Here is a 21,283-nt window from a genome sequence, read left to right as displayed (position 1 = left end):
CTACATACCCAGGCCGACGCAATAGCCGGTCTGAGTAAGGTTACCCGAATGCGTGTAAATGGACTTCAAGGTAACCTCCTGCTTGCGATCAGCAGGATCCCTGAGGGTAGCCGTATCTTGGGATGGCAGCGCTATCTTCTTGGATAAGCGTGTCAACGCTTTGTCCACCCTAGGGGAGGATTCCCACCGTATCCTGTCCGTTGGCGGGAAAGGATGCGCCATAAGAATCCTTTTGGGAATCTTCAGTTTTTTGTCTGGAGATTCCCAAGCTTTTTCACATAACTCGTTCAGATCATGTGAGGGAGGAAAAGTTACCTCAGGTTTCTTTTCCTTATACATGTGTACCCTCGTGTCAGGGACAGGGGGTTCCTCTGTGATATGCAAAACATCTTTTATTGCAATAATCATATATCGAATACATTTAGCCGACGCTGGAGTCAGAATTTGTGTCGGTATCTGTGTCTACTATTTGGGATAGTGGGCGCTTTTGAGACCCCGAAGGTCCCTGCGACATAGGGACAGACATGGGTTGACTTCCTGACTGTTCCCTAGCTTCAGCTTTGTCTAATCTTTTGTGCAATAAATTTACATTAGCACTTAAAACATTCCACATATCCATCCAGTCAGGTGTCGGCGTTGTCGACGGAGACACCACATTCATTTTCTCCTCCTCCTCCCCCTGAAAGCCTTCTACCTCAGACATGTCAACACACGCAAACCGACACACCACACACTCAGGGAATCCTCTTATCTGAAGACAGTACCACCACAAGGCCCTTTGGAGAGACAGAGAGAGAGTATGCCAGCACACACCCAGCGCTATATGACCCAGGAAAAAACACTATATAAATATATGTTTACCCAGTAGCACTGTTTGTATATATATATATATATATATATATATATATATATAATATGCGCCAAATTATGTGCCCCCCCCCTTCTTCAAAACCCTCTTTCACTGTGGAATAAGCAGGGGAGAGTCCGGGGAGCTTCCTCTCAGCGCTGTGCTGTGACGGAAATGGCGCTGGTGAGTGCTGAGGGAGAAGCCCCGCCCCCTCGGCGGGGGGCTTCTGTCCTGCTCAAATATACTAGAAACTGGTGGGGGCTCTTTATATATACAGTGCCCAGCTGTATATATATATATATATATATTTTTTTTTTGCCAAAGAGAGGTTTATATGCTGCCCAGGGCGCCCCCCCTGCGCCCTGCACCCTTACAGTGACTGCCGTGTGTGAGGTGTATGGGAGCAATGACGCACAGCTTCACCGCTGTGCGTTACCTCAGTGAAGATCATGAAGTCTTCTGCCGCCTCGGAAGTCTTAATTTCTTCTCATACTCACCCGGCTTCTACCTTCCGGCTCTGTGAGGAGGACGGCGGCGCGGCTCTGGGACGGACGGCGAGGGTGAGACCTGTGTACCGATCCCTCTGGAGCTAATGGTGTCCAGTAGCCTAAGAAGCAGAGCCTTGAAACTCACAGAAGTAGGTCTGCTTCTCTCTCCTCAGTCCCTCGATGCAGGGAGTCTGTTGCCTGCAGGCAGGGCCGGTTCGAGGGCCCTCGGCGCCCCGGGCAGGGAATGGGGGCGTGGCTTAATACAGGGGGCGTGGCCAGTTACGCCCCCTGTACAGTAGAAGCGCCGCTTAAATGCTGAGCGGTGCGCGATGACGTCATCGCGCACCGCACAGCAAAAGGTCCTCTCCACGAAGGGAAACTAGATGCGTAGCATCTAGTTCCCTTCGCGGAGAGGACCTTTGCTGTGCGGTGCGCGATGACGTCATCGCGCACCGCTCAGCAAAGGTCCTCTCCGCGAAGGGAAACTAGACGCTATGCGTCTAGTTCCCTTCACGGGGGACCACAGCCGGGACAGCCGCAGAGCCGGGGGACACAGCGGGCAGCGGAGGGCACAGCAGTGGCGGATCTTGCCATGGTGCGGCGCCCTCCGGAAGGCGGCGCCCCGGGCAAAAGTCCTGCTTGCCCGTGGCAAGATCCGCTACTGCCTGCAGGCTCCCTGAAAATAAAAAAACCTAACAAATATACTTTCTGACAGGAAACTCAGGAGAGCTCCCTGTAATGCACCCAGTCTCCTCTGGGCACAGTAGTAAACTGAGGTCTGGAGGAGGGGCATAGAGGTAGGAGCCAGTGCACACTCATACCTAAAGTCTTTCTTAAAGTGCCCATGTCTCCTGCGGAGCCCGTTTATCCCCATGGTCCTTACGGAGTCCCCAGCATCCTCTAGGACGTAAGAGAAAGGATTTACCGGTAGGTATTAAAATCCTATGTTCTCATACGTCCTAGTTGATGCTGGGGATGCTTCAAGAACCATGGGGTTCATACCAAAGCTCTAGAACGGGCAGGAGAGTGCGGATGACTCTGCAGCACCAATTGACCAAACAAGAGGTCCTCCTCAGCCAGGGTATCAAACTTGTAAAACTTCGCAAAGGTGTTTGAACCCGACCAAGTAGCAGCTCTGCAAAGCTGTAATGCCAAGACCCCTCGGGCAGCCGCCCTGGATAAGCCCACCTTTCTGGTAGAATGGGCTTTCACCGATTTCGGTAACGGCAACCCCGCCGTAGAATGAGCCTGGTGAATCGTATTACAGATCCAGCGTGCAATAGTCTGCTTGGAAGCAGGAGCCCCAATCTTGTTGGGAGCCTACAGGACAAACAGAGCCTCTGTTTTCCTAATCTGCGCCGTTCTGGCGACATAGATTTTCAAGGCTCTGACCACATCAAGAGACTTCGATTCTGCCAAGGCGTCAGTAGCCACTGGCACCACAATAGGTTGGTTTACGTGAAATGAGGAAACCACTTTTGGTAGAAATTGCTGACGAGTTCTCAACTCCGCTCTATCAGCATGGAATATTTAATAGGGGCTTTTGTGAGACAAAGCCGCCAATTCAGAAACTCGCCTTGCGGACGTCAAGGCCAACAACATGACTACTTTCCAAGTAAGGAATTTTAACCCAACCTTACGTAAAGGTTCAAACCAAGGAGATTGCAGGAACTGCAATACCACATTAAGATCCCAGGGTGCCAATGGGGGCACAAATGGAGGTTGGATGTGCAGCACACCTTTCACGAAGGTCTGAACTTCTGGAAGGGAGGCCAATTCTTTCTGAAAGAAAATTGATAAGGCTGAAATTTGCACTTTAATAGAGCCTAATTTTAAGCCCGCATCCACACCTGCTTGCAAATAATGGAGCAAACGCCCCAGCTGAAATTCTTCCGTAGGAGCCTTCTTGGATTCACAACAAGACACATATTTTCTCCAAATACGGTGGTAATGCTTCGCCGTTACTTCCTTTCTAGCCTGAAGAAGAGTGGGAATGACTTCACAAGGAATACCCTTTCTGGCTAGGATTTGGCGTTCAACCGCCATGCCGTTAAACGCAGCCGCAGTAAGTCCTGATACATGCACGGACCTTGTTGTAACAGATCCTCCCGAAGAGGCAGCGGCCAGGGCTCTTCTATGAGCAGCTCCTGAAGATATGGATACCAGGCCCTCCTTGGCCAGTCTGGAACAATGACTATCGCCTGAACCCTTGTTCTTCTTTTAATCTTTATCACCTTTGGAATGAGGGGAACTGGAGGGAACACATAGACCGACAGAAACACCCACGGTGTCACTAGGGCGTCCACCACTATTGCTTGACGGTCCCTCGACCTGGAACAATATCTCTGAAGTTTCTTGTTGAGGCGGGACGCCATCATGTCTATTTGAGGAATTCCTCAACGACTTGTCACTTCTGCAAAGACCTCTTGGTGAAGACCCAACTCTCCGGGATGGAGATCGTGTCTGCTGAGGAAGTCTGCTTCCCAGTTGTCCACTCCTGGAATGAAGACTGCTGACAGGGCGCTTGCATGTCTTTCCGCCCAGCGAAGAACTTTTGTGGCCTCAGCCATCGCCGCTCTGCTCTTTGTTCTGCCCTGGCGGTTTATGTACGCCACTGCTGTTCTGCTGTCTGATTGAATCAAGACGGGCAGACCGCAAAGATGTTCCGCTTGCAGAATGCCGTTGTAAATGGCCCTTAATTCCAGAATGTTTATGCTTCCTAGTTTGACCATTTTCCCTGAAAGTTTTTCCCCTGTGTGACTGCTCCCCAGTCTCGGAGACTTGCATCTGTGGTCACCAGGATCCAATCCTGAATCCCGAACCTTCGTCCCTCCAGAAGGTGAGAACTGTGCAGCCACCACAGAAGGGAGATCCTGGTCTTGGAAGATAGGAATATTTTCCGGTGCATGTCCAGGTGAGACCCGGACCACTTGTCCAACAGGTCCCACTGAAACACCCTGGCATGGAACCTGCCATACGGAATGGCCTCGTCGGCCGCCACCATCTTCCCCAGCAATCGAGTGCATTGAAGAACCGACACCTTTGCCGGTTTCAGCATCTGTTTTACCATGTTCTATATTTCCAGAGCCTTTTCCACTGGAAGAAAAACTCTCTGTAATTCTGTATCCAGAATCATACCCAGGAACGACAGCCGTGTCGTCGGAACCAACTGTGATTTTGGCAAGTTTAGGAGCCAACCATGTTGTTGCAGAACCATCAGTGAGAGCGCCACATTCTTCAACAATTGCTCCTTGGACCTCGCCTTTATGAGGAGATTGTCCAAGTACGGGATAATTGTAATTCCCTGCTTGCACAGGAGAATCATCATTTCCACCATAACCTTGGTGAAAATCCTTGGTGCCGTGGACAGACCAAACGGCAATGTCTGAAATTGGTAAAGATAATCCTGAACCGCAAACCTCAGGTATGACTGATGTGGAGGATATATGGGAACGTGTAAGTAAGCATCCTTTATGTCGACCGACACCATAAAATCCCCCTCCTCCAGACTGGAGATCACTGCTCGGAGAGACTCCATCTTGAATTTGAACTTTTTCAGATAGAAATTGAGAGATTTTAGGTTCAGAATCGGTCTGACTGAGCCATCCGGCTTCGGGACATCAGCATTCCATTGATGAAGCCACAATGCCTTCCTAGCAGAGACTGCCATGGTATTGGCCCTTGATCCCAAAAGGCCAATATCCCTTACAGCTTCTTTTAAATATGCTGCAGCGTCTCTGATATGACCCAGAGTCAAAAGCACGCTATCCCTGTCTAGGGAATCTATCTCAGATGACAAGTTATCTGCCCACTTTTCAATAGCGCTAGTCACCCATGCCGAAGCAACGGCAGGCCTGAGCAGTGAACCTTTAGTGACATAAATGGATTTTAGTGTATTTTCCTGTTTGCGATCCGCAGGATCCTTTAGGGCTGCCGTGTCGGGAGACGGAAGCGCCACCCTCTTGGATAGACGCGATAGAGCTTTATCCACCGTGGGGGTTGATTCACACTTTTCCCTGTCCCCAAAAGGAAAGGGATATGCCACTGGAATTCTCTTGGGAACCTGTGCCTTCTTGTCAGGATTTTCCCAAGCCTTTTCAAAGAGAGCGTTCAGTTCATGAGAGGGAGGAAAAGTTACCACAGGTTTCTTTCCTTTATACATACAGACCCTAGTATCAGGAACAGCAGGGTCCTCTGTTATATGCAACACTTCTTTTATCGCCACAGTCATATATTGAATGCTCTTAGCCAGTCCGAGTCTGTGTCGGTATCTGTATCTGTTAATTGGGCAAATGCACGTTTCTGTGACCCCAAGGGGGTCTGAGTTTGTGACAATGCATCTTCTATGGATTTTCTCCATGTCTGGCTTTTAGTCTCAGATTTATCTAATCTCTTTGTCAAGCGAGCCACATTAGCATTCAAAACACTCAACATATTCACCCAATCAGCCGTCGGCGGTGCCGACGCGGTCACTCCCCCGGTTTTTTCTGTTCCCACACTAGCCTCCTCCTGAGAAGAGCACTCAGCCTCAGACATGTCGACACACACGTACCGACACCCTCAAGCACACTGGGGCTATGGGAGACAGACCCACAACAAAGCCTGTCAGAGAAACACAGAGGGAGTTCTGCCAGCTCACAACCCAGCGCCTGACCCGGTTCTGAAGCGAGTAAAAATGCTGCCCAGACCTGCTAGCGCTTTCACATTACACTAATTAGCACCAAATCTCTTGTGCCCCCCCCCCCCCCCGTTTTGCACCATGTTACTTGCACAGTAGTGTGGGAGGCCAGGCTCAGCGTCCCTGCAGCTTCTGTGAAGAGAAAATGGCGCTGGTCAGAGCTGTGAGGGCTAAGCCACGCCCCCTTAATGGCGTGCTTCAGTCCCACTTTTTTTCATATTTTTTATACTGGCGGGGGTCTGTAATCAGTGCCTATGCACTTCATACACTTTTGCCAGTGGCCAATATTGAGGATTAATGCTGCCCAGGGCGCCCCCCCTGCACCCTGCAGTGCCTTATGTGTGTGGGAGCATGGCGCACAGCACAGCCGCTCCGCGGTACCTCAAAAGCCGTCTTCTGCTGTCACTGAAGTCTTCTGTTCTTCTAATACTCACCCGGCTTCTATCTTCTGGCTCTGCAAGGGGGGTGACGGCGCGGCTCTGGGAACGAGCAGCTAGGCGTACTAAGTGATCGGACCCTCTGGAGCTAATGGTGTCCAGTAGCCTAAGAAGCAGAGCCTTTGAACTCAGAGAAGTAGGTCTGCTTCTCTCCCCTCAGTCCCACGATGCAGGGAGCCTGTTGCCAGCAGGACTCCCTGAAAATAATAAACCTAACAAAGTCTTTTTTCTGAGAAACTCTGGAGAGCTCCTCAGTGTGCATCCAGTCTCACTGGGCACATAATCTAACTGGAGTCTGGAGGAGGGGCATAGAGGGAGGAGCCAGTTCACACCATACTTACCGATATTCTGGCTGCTCTCTGCGGGAGAGAGCAGCCAGGTCGGCTCAGCGGGCGGGCAGGGGAGGCTGTGCTGTAAAGGAGGGGTGGCCGGAGGCGGGACAGGGGCGGAGCAAGGGCGGGATGGGGGCGGAGCAAGGGCAGGGTCACAGTGACACCCCCTTTAAGCCACGCCCCCGCTCTGTAATGCCGCGATCACCGGCATTACACTGCAGGGGGCGTGGCTATGATGACGCGATTCAGCAAGAATCGCGTCATCGACTGCCCGGACCGCCCACTTTACACACTAAGTGGGCGGACGGGCAGGGGAGGACCCCGCAAATCGGGAGACTTGCCTGCTCTTCCGGGGGGCCGGGAGGGTCACCCGATTTTCGGGAGCCTCCTGGCCATTCCGGGAGAGTAGGCAAGTATGGTTCACACCCCTTTTAAAGTCTTAAAGTGCCCATGTCTCCTGCAGATCCTGTCTATACCCCATGGTTCTTGAAGCATCCCAAGCATCCTCTAGGACGTATGAGAAAACAATTTGAAATCCCTATCACCCCTAAGGGGGCAGACAGCAGCACAGAGTATATCAGGAGACAGCATAACTCCAGAATTGCTGGAGCAATGTACTCGAAAGTTGGTACACATATGCCTTACAATCTGGCAACAAACACTGTGGGGGTAAGACACCCCTAGCACCCCTAGGGGTAAGGCAGCAGCACTGAGCATTTCAGCAGACAGCATAACTGTGGAAGGCCTGGAGCAATTTACACCAAACTTAGTACACATATGACTTACACTCTGGAAACAAACACTGTGGGGGTTAGACACCCCTAGCACCCCTAGGGGTGGAACAGCAGCACAGAGTATGTCAGCAGACAGGAAAACTGTGGAAGGCCTGTAGCAATTTACACCAAACTTGGTACACATCTGACTTACACTTTGGGAACAAACTCTGTGGGGGTTAGACACCCCTAGCACCCTTAGGGGTGGAACAGCAGCACAGAGTATTTCAGGAGACAGCATAACTCCCGAATGCCTGGAACAGTTTACAACAAACTTGGTACACATATGACTTACAAGCTGGGAACAAACACTGTGGGGGTAAGATACCCCTAGCACCCCTAGGGGTGAGGCAGCAGCACAGAGTTTTTCAGCAGACAGCATAACTCTGGAATGCCTGAAGCAATTTACACCAAACTTGCTACACATATGACTTACACTCTGGGAACAAACACTGTGGGGGTAACACACCACTAGCACCCCTAGGGGTGGGCCAGCAGCACAGACTATATCAGGACAGGCATGATATGTCAGTGATGACAGGGCTGCATGTGACAGGGCCAGTGACATGATATGATGTGAGGAATGCAGGTAGCACAAACCCACACACTGAGAGTTATATAGTGGAAGTAGCACAGTCCCCCAGCAGCACAGAGTATATCAGGACATACATAATGTGCTGCGTTATATAAGAAACCGTAAATAAATCGATAATTTCACAGGGGCACTGACATGATGTGACGAGGGGAATGGAGGTAGCAGGAAGCCACAGACTGAGAGTTGTATAGTGGGAAGAGCGGGGACCCTTGGGGGACCAAAAAGGGGTCCAGCCACTACACAAAGTGCGTCAGGGACGCAATATATGCCTTTACACTAGATCTCCAACCAATGTAAACTAACGAACAACTATCATTCTCATTTACCATCCTCATCCCATAGCAAAACACAGGTATTAAGCTATCTACAATGTTATTTATACTGTGTGTTTAATATTTACATTTATTTTTGTAAACAGACATTCTTAAAATCCCGGCCAATGCCGGATACTCCAGCTAGTGTATGTATGTATGTATATGTATATATATATATATATATATATATATATATATATATATATATACACTGCTCAAAAAAATAAAGGGAACACTAAAATAACACATCCTAGATCTGAATGAATGAAATATTCTTATTAAATACTTTGTTCTTTACATAGTTGAATGTGCTGACAACAAAATCACACAGAAATTATCAATCGAAATCAAATTTATTAACCCATGGAGGTCTGGATTTGGAGTCACCCTCAAAATTAAAGTGGAAAAATACACTACAGGCTATTCCAACTTTGATGTAATGTCCTTAAAACAAGTCAAAATGAGGCTCAGTAGTGGGTGTGGCCTCCACGTGCCTGTATGACCTCCCTACAACGCCTGGGCATGCTCCTGATGAGGTGGCAGATGGTTTCCTGAGGGATCTCCTCCCAGACCTGGACTGAAGCATCCGCCAACTCCTGGACAGTCTGTGATGCAACGTGGCATTGGTGGATGGAGCGAGACATGATGTCCCAGATGTGCTCAATTGGATTCAGGTCTGGGGAATGGGCGGGCCAGTCCATAGCATCAATGCCTTCATCTTGCAGGAACTGCTGACACACTCCAGCCACATGAGGTCTAGCATTGTCTTGCATTAGGAGGAACCCAGGTCCAACCGCACCAGCATATGGTCTCACAAGGGGTCTGAGGATCTCATCTCGGTACCTAATGGCAGTCAGGCTACCTCTGGCGAGCACATGGAGGGCTGTGCGGCCCCCCAAAGAAATGCCACCCCACACCATCACTGACCCACTGCCTAACCGGTCATGCTGGAGGATGTTGTAGGCAGCAGAACGTTTTCCTTGGCGTCTCCAGACTCTGTCATGTCTGTCACATGTGCTCAGTGAGAACCTGCTTTCATCTGTAAAGAGCACAGGGCGCCCGTGGCGAATCTGCCAATCTTGGTGTTCTCTGGCAAATGCCAAACGTCCTGCACGGTGTTGGGCTGTAAGCACAACCCCACCTGTGGATGTCGGGCCCTCATACCACCCTCATGGAGTCTGTTTCTGATCGTTTTAGTAGACACATGCACATTTGTGGCTTGCTGGAGGTCATTTTGCAGGGCTCTGGCAGTGCTCCTCCTGTTCCTCCTTGCACAAAAGCGGAGGTAGCGGTCCTGCTGTTGGGTTGTTGCCCTCCTACGGCCTCCTCCACGTCTCCTGATGTACTGGCCTGTCTCCTGGTAGCGCCTCCATGCTCTGGACACTACGCTGACAGACACAGCAAACCTTCTTGCCACAGCTCACATTGATGTTCCATCCTGGATGAGCTGCACTACCTGAGCCACTTGTGTGGGTTGTAGGGAGGTCATACAGGCACGTGGAGGCCACACACACTACTGAGCCTCATTTTGACTTGTTTTAAGGACATTACATCAAAGTTGGATCAGCCTGTAGTGTGTTTTTCCACTTTAATTTTGAGTGTGACTCCAAATCCAGACCTCCATGGGTTAATAAATTTGATTTCCATTGATAATTTTTGTGTGATTTTGTTGTCAGCACATTCAACTATATAAAGAACAAAGTATTTCATAAGAATATTTCATTCATTCAGATCTAGGATATGTTATTTTAGTGTTCTCTTTATTTTTTTGAGCAGTGTATATATATATATATATATATATATAATCACACACAACTATATAAATATAGCACACATGTATGTCGCAAAAAATAAGATTTTAAACCTACCGGTAAATCTATTTCTCCTAGTCCGTAGAGGATGCTGGGGACTCCGTAAGGACCATGGGGTATAGACGGACTCCGCAGGAGATAGGGCACCTAAAAAGAACTTTGACTATGGGTGTGCACTGGCTCCTCCCTCTATGCCCCTCCTCAAGACCTCAGTTAGAGAACTGTGCCCAGAGGAGATGGACAATACAAGGCAGGATTTAGCAATCCAAGGGCAAGATTCATACCAGCCCACACCAATCATACCATGTAACCTGGAACATACATAACCAGTTAACAGTATGAACAAAAACAACAGTAACGGTCCAAGACCGATGTCAACTGTAACATAACCCTTATGTAAGCAACAACTATATACAAGTCTTGCAGAGTTTCCGCACTGGGACGGGCGCCCAGCATCCTCTACGGACTAGGAGAAATAGATTTACCGGTAGGTTTAAAATCTTATTTTCTCTTACGTCCCAGAGGATGCTGGGGACTCCGTAAGGACCATGGGGTTTATACCAAAGCATCCAATCGGGCGGGAGAGTGCGGACGACTCTGCTGCACCGACTGAGCAAACGCTAGGTCCTCATCAGCCAGGGTATCAAACTTGTAGAATTTAGCAAAAGTGTTTGACCCCGACCACGTCGCCGCTCGGCAAAGTTGTAAAGCCGAGACGCCTCGGGCAGCCGCCCAAGAAGGGCCCACCTTCCTAGTGGAATGGGCCTTAACCGAATTTGGTACCGGCAATCCAGCCGTAGAGTGAGCCTGCTGAATTGTATTACAGATCCAGCGAGCAAAAGTCTGCTTTGAAGCAGGAGCGCTAATCTTATTGGCCGCATACAGGACAAACAGAGCCTCTGTTTTCCTAATTCTAGCCGTCCTGGCTACATAAATTTTTTAGGCCCTGACTACGTCCAGGGATCTGGAATCCTCCAGGTCACCGGTAGCCACAGGCACCACTATAGGTTGATTCATATGGAACGCCGAAACCACTTTAGGCAAAAATTGCGGACGTGTCCTCAATTCAGCTCGATCCACATGAAAAATCAAGTAGGGGCTCTTGTGTGATAGAGCCGCCAATTCTGACACTCGCCTTGCTGATGCTAAGGCCAACAACATTACCACCTTCCAGGTAAGAAATTTCAACTCAACCTTGTTAAGCGGTTCAAACCAGTGTGATTTTAGGAACTGCAACACCACGTTCAGGTCCCATGGTGCCACTGGAGGCACAAAAGGGGGCTGGATGTGCAGCACTCCCTTTACAAACGTCCGGACTTCTGGAAGAGAAGCCAATTCCTTCTGAAAGAAAATCGAGAGGGACGAAATCTGTACCTTAACCGAGCCTAATTTTAGGCCCATATCCACTCCCGTCTGTAGGAAGTGGAGAAGACGACCCAAATGAAAATCTTCCGTAGGTGCATTCTTGGTCTCACACCACGACACATACTTTCGCCAGATACGGTGATAATGTTTTATCGTCACCTCCTTCCTAGACTTTATTAAAGTAGGGATGACCTCTTCCGGAATCCCCTTTTTTGCTAGGATTCGGCGTTCAACCGCCATGCCGTCAAACGTAACCGCGGTAAGTCTTGAAATACACAGGGCCCCTGCTGCAACAGGTCTTCCCTCAGAGGAAGAGGCCAGGGGTCTCCTGTGAGCATCTCTTGTAGTTCCGAGTACCATGCCCTTCGAGGCCAGTCTGGGACAACGAGTATCGTCTGTACTCTTCTTCGTCTTATGATCCTCAACACTTTCGTGATGAGAGGAAGAGGAGGGAACACGTAGACCGATTCGAACACCCACGGTGTTACCAGTGCGTCTACTGCTACTGCCTGAGGGATCCGAGACCTGGCGCAATACCTCCGAAGTTTTTTGTTGAGGCGTGACGCCATCATGTCTATTTGAGAAGTTCCCCAAAGACGTGTTCCGTCTGCAAAGACTTCTTGATGAAGTCCCCACTCTCCTGAATGGAGATCGTGTCTGCTGAGGAAGTCTGCTTCCCAGTTGTCCACTCCCGGAATGAAGACAGCCGACAGAGCGCTTACATGATTTTCCGCCCAGCGAAGGATCCTTGTGGCCTCTGCCATCGCGACTCTGCTTCTTGTCTCGCCTTGGCGGTTCACATGAGCCACTGCTGTGACATTGTCTGATTGAATCAGAACCGGAAGGTTTCGAAGAAAACTCTCCGCTTGTCGAAGGCCGTTGTAAATGGCCCTGAGTTCCAACACATTGATGTGTAGACAGGACTCCTGGTCTGACCAAAGACCCTGAAAAGTCTTTCCCTGTGTGACCGCTCCCCATCCTCGGAGGCTCGCGTCCGTGGTAACCAGGATCCAGTCCTGAATCCCGAACCGGCGACCCTCCAGCAGGTGAGCACTTTGCAACCACCACAGGAGGGACACTCTGGTTCCTGGGGACAGAGTTATTTTCAGATGTAAATGCAGATGGGACCCGGACCACTTGTCCAGAAGGTCCGATTGAAAAGTCCTTGCATGGAACCTTCCGAAGGGAATGGCCTCGTAGGCCGCCACCATTTTCCCCAGTACTCGAGTGCATTGGTGAACTGACACCCTTTTTGGTTTTAGCAGGTCTCTGACCATGTTCTGGATGTCTTGGGCTTTCTCTATTGGGAGGAAGACCTTCATTTGTTCCGTATCCAGTATCATACCTAGGAACGGTAGTCGAGTTGTCGGAATCAACTGTGACTTCGGTAGATTTAGAATCCAACCGTGTTGCTGGAGCACTCTCAGAGAGAGCGCCACACTGCTCAGCAATTTCTCTCTTGATCTCGCTTTTATCAGGAGATCGTCCAAGTATGGGATAATTGTGACTCCATGCTTGCGCAGGACCACCATAATTTCCGCCATTATCTTGGTGAAAATCCTCGGGGCCATGGAAAGTCCAAACGGCAACGTCTGAAATTGGTAATGACAATCCTGTACAGCGAATCTCAGGTATTCCTGATGGGGGGCATATATGGGGACATGAAGGTACGCATCCTTTATGTCCAGAGACACCATAAACTCCCCCTCCTCCATGTTGGCTATTATTGCTCTGAGAGATTCCATTTTGAATTTGAATCTTTTTATGTACAGGTTTAGGGATTTCAGATTCAAATCGGTCTGACCGTACCGTCCGGTTTCGGGACCACAAATAGGGTTGAATAGTAACCTCTTCCCTGCTGGTGCAGGGGAACCTTGATGATCACTTGCTGTATACACAGCGTTTGAATTGCAGCTAACACTACATCCCTTTCCGATGTGGAAGCTGGTAGGGCCGATTTGAAAAATCGGCGCGGGGGCACCTCCTCGAATTCCAATTTGTAACCCTGGGAAACTATTTCCAACACCCAGGGATTCAGGTCCGAACTGACCCAGGCCTGACTGAAAAGTCGAAGACGTGCCCCCACCGGTGCGGACTCCATCATGGGAGTCCCAGCGTCATGCTGTGGGTTTTGGAGCAGCCGGGGAGGACTTTTGTTCCTGGGTACCTGACGAAGCAGGTGCTCTCTTGCCTCTGCCCTTACCTCTGGCGAGGAAAGAGGATCCCCGACCTCTTTTGGACTTGTGCGACCGAAAGGACTGCATCTGATAGGGTGTTGCTTTCTTTTGCTGTTGGGGAATATATGGTAAAAATTTTTATTTACCTGCTGTAGCTGTGGAAACCAGGTCCGTCAGCCCATCCCCAAACAATACATCACCCTTATAGGGTAGTTCTTCCATATGTTTTTTGGAATCCGCATCACCCGTCCATTGGCGAGTCCATAAGGATCTTCTCGCTGAGATAGACATGGCATTGGCCCTAGACGCTAGCAATCCAATGTCCCTTTGAGCATCCCTCATAAATAAGACTGCGTCTTTTATATGGGCTAGAGTTAGGAATATAGTATCCTTATCTATGGTATCAAATTGATCTGTCAGCTCATCTGTCCAAGCTGCAATTGCGCTACACACCCATGCCGACGCAATCGTCGGTCTTAACACAGCACCCGTATGAGAATAAATACCCTTTAAGGTAGTTTCTTGCCTGCGATCTGCAGGGTCCTTAAGGGCCGCTGTGTCAGGAGACGGTAGCGCCACCTTCTTGGATAAGCGCGTCAGGGCCTTGTCCACAGTGGGGGGTGATTCCCAAATCTCCCTGTCCTGCTAAGGGAAAGGGTATGCCATAAAAATTCTTTTGGGGATCTGCGGTCTCTTATCCGGAGTCTCACAAGCTTTTTCAAAGAACTCATTTAATTCATGAGATGTGGGAAAATTAATAATCTGTTTCTTTTCCTTAAACATGTGTACCCTTGTGTCGGGGACCGAGGGTTCATCCACAATATGCAACACATCCCTTATTGCCACAATCATACACTGAATGGTTTTAGTCACCCTAGGGTGCAATTTTACTTAGTCATAGTCGACACTGGAATCAGAATCCGTGTCGGTAGTAGTGTCTTGAGTTAAGGGACGCTTTTGAGACCCTGACGGGCCTGTGAGTCGGTCCAATCTGAGGATTGACCACCTGATGTCCCCCCTAAACCAGCCTTATCAAGCCTTTTATGTAAAGATGCCACACTTGCATGCAACGTATGCCACATATCCATCCAATCTGGAGTCGGCACAACCGACGGGGACACACCACTCATTTGCTCCACCTCCTTCTTGGAGAAGCCTTCCGCCTCAGACATGTCGACACACACGTACCGACACCCCACACACCCAGGGAGTTACCTATAAGGGGACAAAACCCCAACCAGGCCCTTAGGAGAGACAGAGAGAGAGATATGCCAGCACACACCCAGCGCTTAAAAACACTGGAATATATGACCAGATAGCGATGTTATATGTTTATATAATTATAATCTCCACTCACTGCGTCGCCAAAGTGCCCCCCTCCTCTTTTTTCCAGCCTGTGAAGCTCAGCAGGGGAGAGAACAGGGAGCCAGCGTTTTCTCATGCAGTCTCTGTGGAGAAAATGGCGCTGGTTAGTGCTGAGGATCAAGCCCCGCCCACCCGACGGCGGGCTTCGGTCCCATCAACTTTCTATAAAAAAATGGCGGGGGTTACCGGATATACAGCCTAATCCATACTTATCAATGCCAAATATGAGGAACATTGCTGCCCAGGGCGCCCCCCCCCAGCGCCCTGCACCCTTCAGTGCCTGCTTGTGTGTGTGTGACTGGGAGCAATGGCGCGCAGCTTACCGCTGCGCGCTTACCTCATGAAGATCTGATGTCTTCTGCCGCCTGATGTCTTCTTTGCCTTCTCATACTCACCCGGCTTCTATCTTCGGCATCTGTGAGGAGGACGGCGGCGCGGCTCCGGGACGAACCCCAGGTGAGACCTGTGTTCCGACTCCCTCTGGAGCTAATGGTGTCCAGTAGCTTTAGAAGCAGTGCCCAACTTAACAAGCCAGCTCTGCTTCTCTCTCCTCGGTCCCACGATGCAGGGAGCCTGTTGCCAACAGGACTCCCTGAAAATAAAAAACCTAACAAAATTCTTTTTCCACAGAAAACTCTGGAGAGCTCTCTGCAGTGCACCCATTCTCCTCTGGGCACAAGATCTAACTGAGGTCTGGAGGAGGGGCATAGAGGGAGGAGCCAGTGCACACCCATAGTCAAAGTTCTTTTTAGGTGCCCTATCTCCTACGGAGCCCGTCGATACCCCATGGTCCTTACGGAGTCCCCAGCATCCTCTAGGACGTAAGAGAAACACACGTACACAGCTGTATATTTACCACACCTGTTTATCACAAACACACCACGCACACTCATGTATAGCACACGTGTCATGAGCACACACATACACAGCTACAGCATAAACAGTATACAGCGGCACACATCATACACACTCACAGACCCCTCTTTCACATACCTCCCAACATGACCCTCTCCAGGAAGGACAGAATGATCTGCTCCTGGACTTCCCTCTTAATTTATGATAGCCATCACCTGTGCTGAATCACCTTTCTTATCCATTCACCTGTTCAAAACAGGTGCCGGCAATCAATGAAGAGAAAAGTCCAGAAGCAGAGCATTGTGTCCCTCCTGGAGAGGGTCATGTTGGGAGCAGGGACGTGCAGTCAGGGGAGGCAGTGCCTCCCCTGTGATTAATGATTAAAATAATACAAAGAAGATACTTATGACACATTCTATGTCATAAGTATCTTCGTTATATTATTCTAATCATTTTAATACATTTAAATAATTCAGGAGGCACTGATAACAGTGCCTCCCGTTGACAACGTGAATGAGGATAAAGCGGGGCCAAGCAACGGCCTGTAAAAGCCCATTGAAAAAAGTGCAGAAAGCGGCACTAATATAAGTGCCTCGTTGACAGGGACCGATGTGATTGGACAGCGGATCCAGTGCTGGATCCGCTGGTCCAATCACCCATACGCAGCGGCAGGGGCAGATACACAGGCTAGGTCCCGGCTGGTGATGGAACATCGCTGCAGACGTCATATTTTCAAAATACATCTGAGCGGCCAGGCTCCAGCAGGCTGTCAGCACACAATCGGACAGCTGCTGCTGGCAGCCGCCACCAGCTCAAGCCCAGTCTGCTCTGTCAGTCACAGAGCAGTAGTGCCCTCCTCCTCTCTTGCACAGTGAAAACTGGCCAGCACGGAGAGGAGAAGAGCGGAGCAGTGATAGCCAGAACCGCCCCCGCCTGCCGCAGCACAAAAGAACAGCCACCGCTGACCGCTGATGGTATTCCCCCACCCGCACCACCGCAGCACGCTAGAGGTCGCAGCCACGGACAGCAGCTCTTCCTGACAGTCAGAACCCCCCCCCCTCCCCCCCCCCCCCCCCCCGCAGCACGAAAAAACAGCCACCGCTGACCGCTGATGGTATTCCCCCACCCGCACCACGCTGGAGGTCGCAGCCATGGACAGCAGCTCTTCCTGGTCTTCAAGAGACTGCAGGCTACCTGTGCGGGCTCCATCTTGCAAAGTCCTCCCCCTCTCAGTGTGACAGGATGATACTGTGGCTGAAGCGAGGATCGTCACGCCGCTGTCCAATGGGACAGAACAGGGGAATAGGATGTGCGGCCAGACATCAGGTAAGACCCTGGGGATCTGGCTGTGCACCAGTAATAATATATTAATGAATGGGCACATACAGAAAGGAGTTTGATACTAAAGTCCCATTAGGTAGTGCTGGTACTACATAAAGTGCACCATTTTAGCTACTATGGAGGGGGGACTACAAGTCCCAGTATAGATGCATGTACTAATAGCTTCTACTGTAAAATAAAAGTTGTGCCTGTCACTGTTAAATTTAAATATGCTATCTGACCTCACAGGATACCCTGATACCCCCTCTCCACACTTACAGCCCTGTCCTAATATCCACCTCTCTGGACTCACAGCCCTGTCCTAACCCCCTACCCCCCTGCACTGACAGCCCTGTACTACCCCCCTCTTTGCACTCACAGCCCTGTCTTAACCCCCCCCCCCCCCCCCCCGGCACTGACAGCCCTGTCCTAATACCCCCCTCTCTGCACTCACAGTCCAGTCCTATTACCCCCCTCTTCGCACTCACAGCCCTGTCCTAATACCCCCCTCTCTGCACTCACAGTCCTGTCCTATTACCCCCCTCTACGCACTCACAGTCCTGTCCTATTACCCCCCTCTCTGCACTCACAGCCCTGTCCTAATACCCCCCTCTCCGCACTATATTATTTCATAGCAGTAGAGATCAGGTGTACTATGATATCCCGGCTGTTGGGATCCCGGCGCCCAGCATACCGGTGCCATGATCCTGACTGCCGGAATGCCAGCAGTGGGGTGAGCGCAATAGAGTCCCTTGCAGATTCGTTGCGCTCACCACACTGCGGTCAAGGTGGTGCGCTGCACGCGCCATGCTATTTATTCTCCCTCCATGGGTGTTGTGGACACCCCAAGAGGGAGAATAGGTGTCGGTATCCTGGCGCTGGTATGCTGAGCGCCAGGATCCCGACACCCGGATAGCGAATGCCTCCTATACACACACACACACACACACACACACACACACACACACACGGGCTTCACTTGGTGCCTCCCCAGCCATTGACCTCACCGCACGTCACTGGTTGGGAGGTATGCTTTCACAATATAATTAAACACAGCCACCATCATTTAAAGCAAATAAATAACCCACCATCCTTTATTAAAGACTCCATTGCATTGTCAGATATGAGAGGAATACAGGGACCCAGCCAGCATCACAGACAGCCTCTCACCTGGCACCCCGCACTTGAGATACACACACCTGTTTGCTGCTGCAGCAGAGTCTGTGGACTGGAGCCTCATCTGACCAGCTCTCCCACTTCCTGAGATGAGCTCCCCCTAGTGTACAATCAGCCAGCATCCGGCTCTGTCAGTGTAAAATAAGAGACAGCTGCTGCGCATGCATAGCCTCCAACTGTACCGATTTAGCCGGTACAGTACCGGTTTTTAAAGGTCTGTACGGGCTAAAAAACCCTCTACCGTTTGTAGCGGTTTCTGGCTTTTGTACCGGTAATCGGAGCCGTCCGTCCGCATCTCTTAGAAGAGCTGCGGGTACACGGACTCCCGTAGCACTGTAGTGACTAACAGAAGGCTCCTCTCCCCTCACCTTCTGTGGCTGTCTGGAGTGTCTGCTCTGTGTGTGCCACTCGGCGTTGGCGTAATGACATCATCACGCTAGCGCCAGTGCAGACAGAGGAGAATTTGGAAGTGCAGAGGAGCCAATAGTGATTTGTATACTTTACAGTTCATCTCTTATATATCACTGGGTGTAGGGGGCCAGGCAGCGCTGGCTGGTTACTGTTGTTATGTAACAGTAATTAGCCAGCTCAGGCTGGTCCCCAACCATCAGTGATACATAGAGATGAACTTTAAATAACACAGTAACTGGCCAGCAACGGTATAGAGATGAACTCAAAAGTTTAGAAACTCTTTATCCGAGGCCACACCCCATAATTAGTGGCAGCCCCGCCCCCTTGCCTTATCTGTACCGATTTTTTACTGGGAAATGTTGGAGAGTATGCGCACGCCGCACACAACCTGTGGAGCTGCTCCATCTCACCTCCGACAGCTGTGCGCCCTAATCAGTCCCAAGCTCTATGCAGCCGTGTAGTTGGTGTATAAATAGGGACCAGGCCAGTAAATATACATATCTACCTACTATATATATATATATATATATGCTGTTTATCTGTAATGGGTAGGTTATAATGATGCTGCACGTGCTGGTAAGTTCCAGTATTGGCACATGTAAATTCACCAGTCCCTGCACAGCTCCCATCCAGTCTGGGGGTACATTCGACAAGTAGCTGGCGGAAGAGGTCTGTGAATGGACTGTGTGGGGTGTGTGTAAGGATGTGCCCTGTGGGCACATCCATGTTGCCGTCCCTAGCTGGGGACAGCGCTGGGGCAGCTTGTCTGTCCCCAGCGCTTGGTGCGTGGCGGCGGGTGTCCGGTGCAGGGATTACCTTTTTCCCTGCACCGGACCAGAGACTGCGGGGGCATTTAAATCTTGGCGCCCTCCGGGAGCCAATCGCGGCTCCCGGAGCGGCAGCCAATCGGAGAGTGACGCGGCGAGCCAATCGGCGCTCGCCGCGTCATAGGCCCCGCCCCCGGCGTCTGACGTCAGACGCCGGGCGGGAGCCGTTCGTAAAGGAGGCCGCGGCGAAGAGCGGCGAAGAGGAGGAGCCCGCGCGCAGGAGCGCGAGGAAGAGGATCGCGTGGCAGAAGGAAGAAGACGGGCGGGAGCAGCGCGGACGGAGGTCGGCGCGCCGGAGCGCAGAAGATCCAGACGCCGCAAGGAGGAGCCGGAGGAGGTAATCGGTCGGGATCGGAAGAGAAGATGTCCAGCGGCGGCTGGACGCGGAGGAGAGACGCCGGCGCCGCTGGCCAGGACGGGTCAGCGGCAGAAGACGGTGCCGGAGGCCCCCGGGTTAGGTAAGGCCTCAGTGAGGCATCCTGCCCCCCTCCCCTTTTCCTCCCTCGACCACCAGGGACGGGCATTAGGCCCGAGGGCACAAGTCAGGCACTAGGCCTGTGGCGCAGTTAGGAGATTGGGGGTCATTTGTCTGATTAGGTGGTTTGGGCATTAGGCCCAAGCCACCCCACCCCTGCGGCACCAGTTAGGCGGGTACTAGGCCCGGGGGACAAATCAGGCAATAGGCCTGTGGGCGATAGAGGGCATTAGGCCCTAGCGTATTTTGGCCTGTAGGTACAGATAAGGTGACCCTGGGAACAAGGCCCAGGTCACCCAACGGGCAGCAAGTTAGGCGGGCGCTAGGCCCGTGGGCGAAGTCAGGCCTCCGGCCTGTGTGCAGTTAGGGGGCGCTAGGCCCATCGAAGCAGTGTTTTCCCCGAGGTGAGTAAAGGTGGCACTGGGCGTTAGGCTCAGGCCACCCTGAGAGTACGGTAGGTGGGTGAGCTGTGCGGTCCCCACTACTGGGTGTTCTGAGTCGGGTAGATAAAGGGACAGCACCGTTTTATGTTGTAACTCCGATAGTGTGATATATGTTGTTACCGTGCAGGGCAAATTGCTGTTATGAGGTTTGTGCTAGTTATGTTGCACCACACCCACAGAGCTAGTTTGAGGGCTCTGCTGTTGTAGTTAGTATAGGGTGTGACACTAGGGTAGAGTTAGGCCCTGCACGGCTGTTTCTCTTTGCCTCCTTACAGGGACCTGTAAGTGGAAAAGATCGGAGTGCAAGACTTGTGACGGTGAGTAGCATCCGTGTACGTTTGTCCCTTGTCTGTCCCCGAGCGCCGGAGTCAGGATCGTTTACGGACGTGAGAATCCCTTTCATCACACTACGTGCGAGAGCGCGAGTGTGTGAAAGCTGGGTGGCTGAGGCTTTGTGCCAGTGATGACCTTTCACCCCACCGGTGAAGGTCGCGGTCCCCCTGGGGTATCCCCTGTTCCAGTGGAAGAAGGGTCGATACCCCCCTTAAGGTAAACCTTTCTCTCCTCAGCTCGCTCGTCGGTCAGCTCCGAGAG

The 21,283-nt window shown here is 51.0% G+C and overlaps 1 protein-coding gene across 2 annotated transcripts in view; it reads right to left on the bottom strand.

Moving 5' to 3' along the window:
- The window catches only part of LOC134932149 (zinc finger protein 324B-like), a 146,133-nt gene extending 127,238 nt beyond the window's left edge, over positions 1 to 18,895 (bottom strand). For both annotated transcript variants that reach the window (XM_063926284.1, XM_063926285.1), the window contains exon 1: positions 18,557 to 18,895. In XM_063926284.1, the coding sequence (XP_063782354.1) occupies positions 18,557 to 18,655 (99 nt within the window). In that variant the 5' untranslated portion in view covers positions 18,656 to 18,895. The remainder of the gene's footprint in view (positions 1 to 18,556) is intronic.
- Positions 18,896 to 21,283: the final 2,388 nt, after the last annotated feature.

The sequence above is a fragment of the Pseudophryne corroboree genome, chromosome 6 (genome assembly GCF_028390025.1).
Source record: "Pseudophryne corroboree isolate aPseCor3 chromosome 6, aPseCor3.hap2, whole genome shotgun sequence".
In the NCBI taxonomy this organism is placed as follows: domain Eukaryota; kingdom Metazoa; phylum Chordata; class Amphibia; order Anura; family Myobatrachidae; genus Pseudophryne; species Pseudophryne corroboree.
Note: the sequence above shows the minus strand (reverse complement) of the source record. Positions and strands in the feature narration are given on the sequence as shown.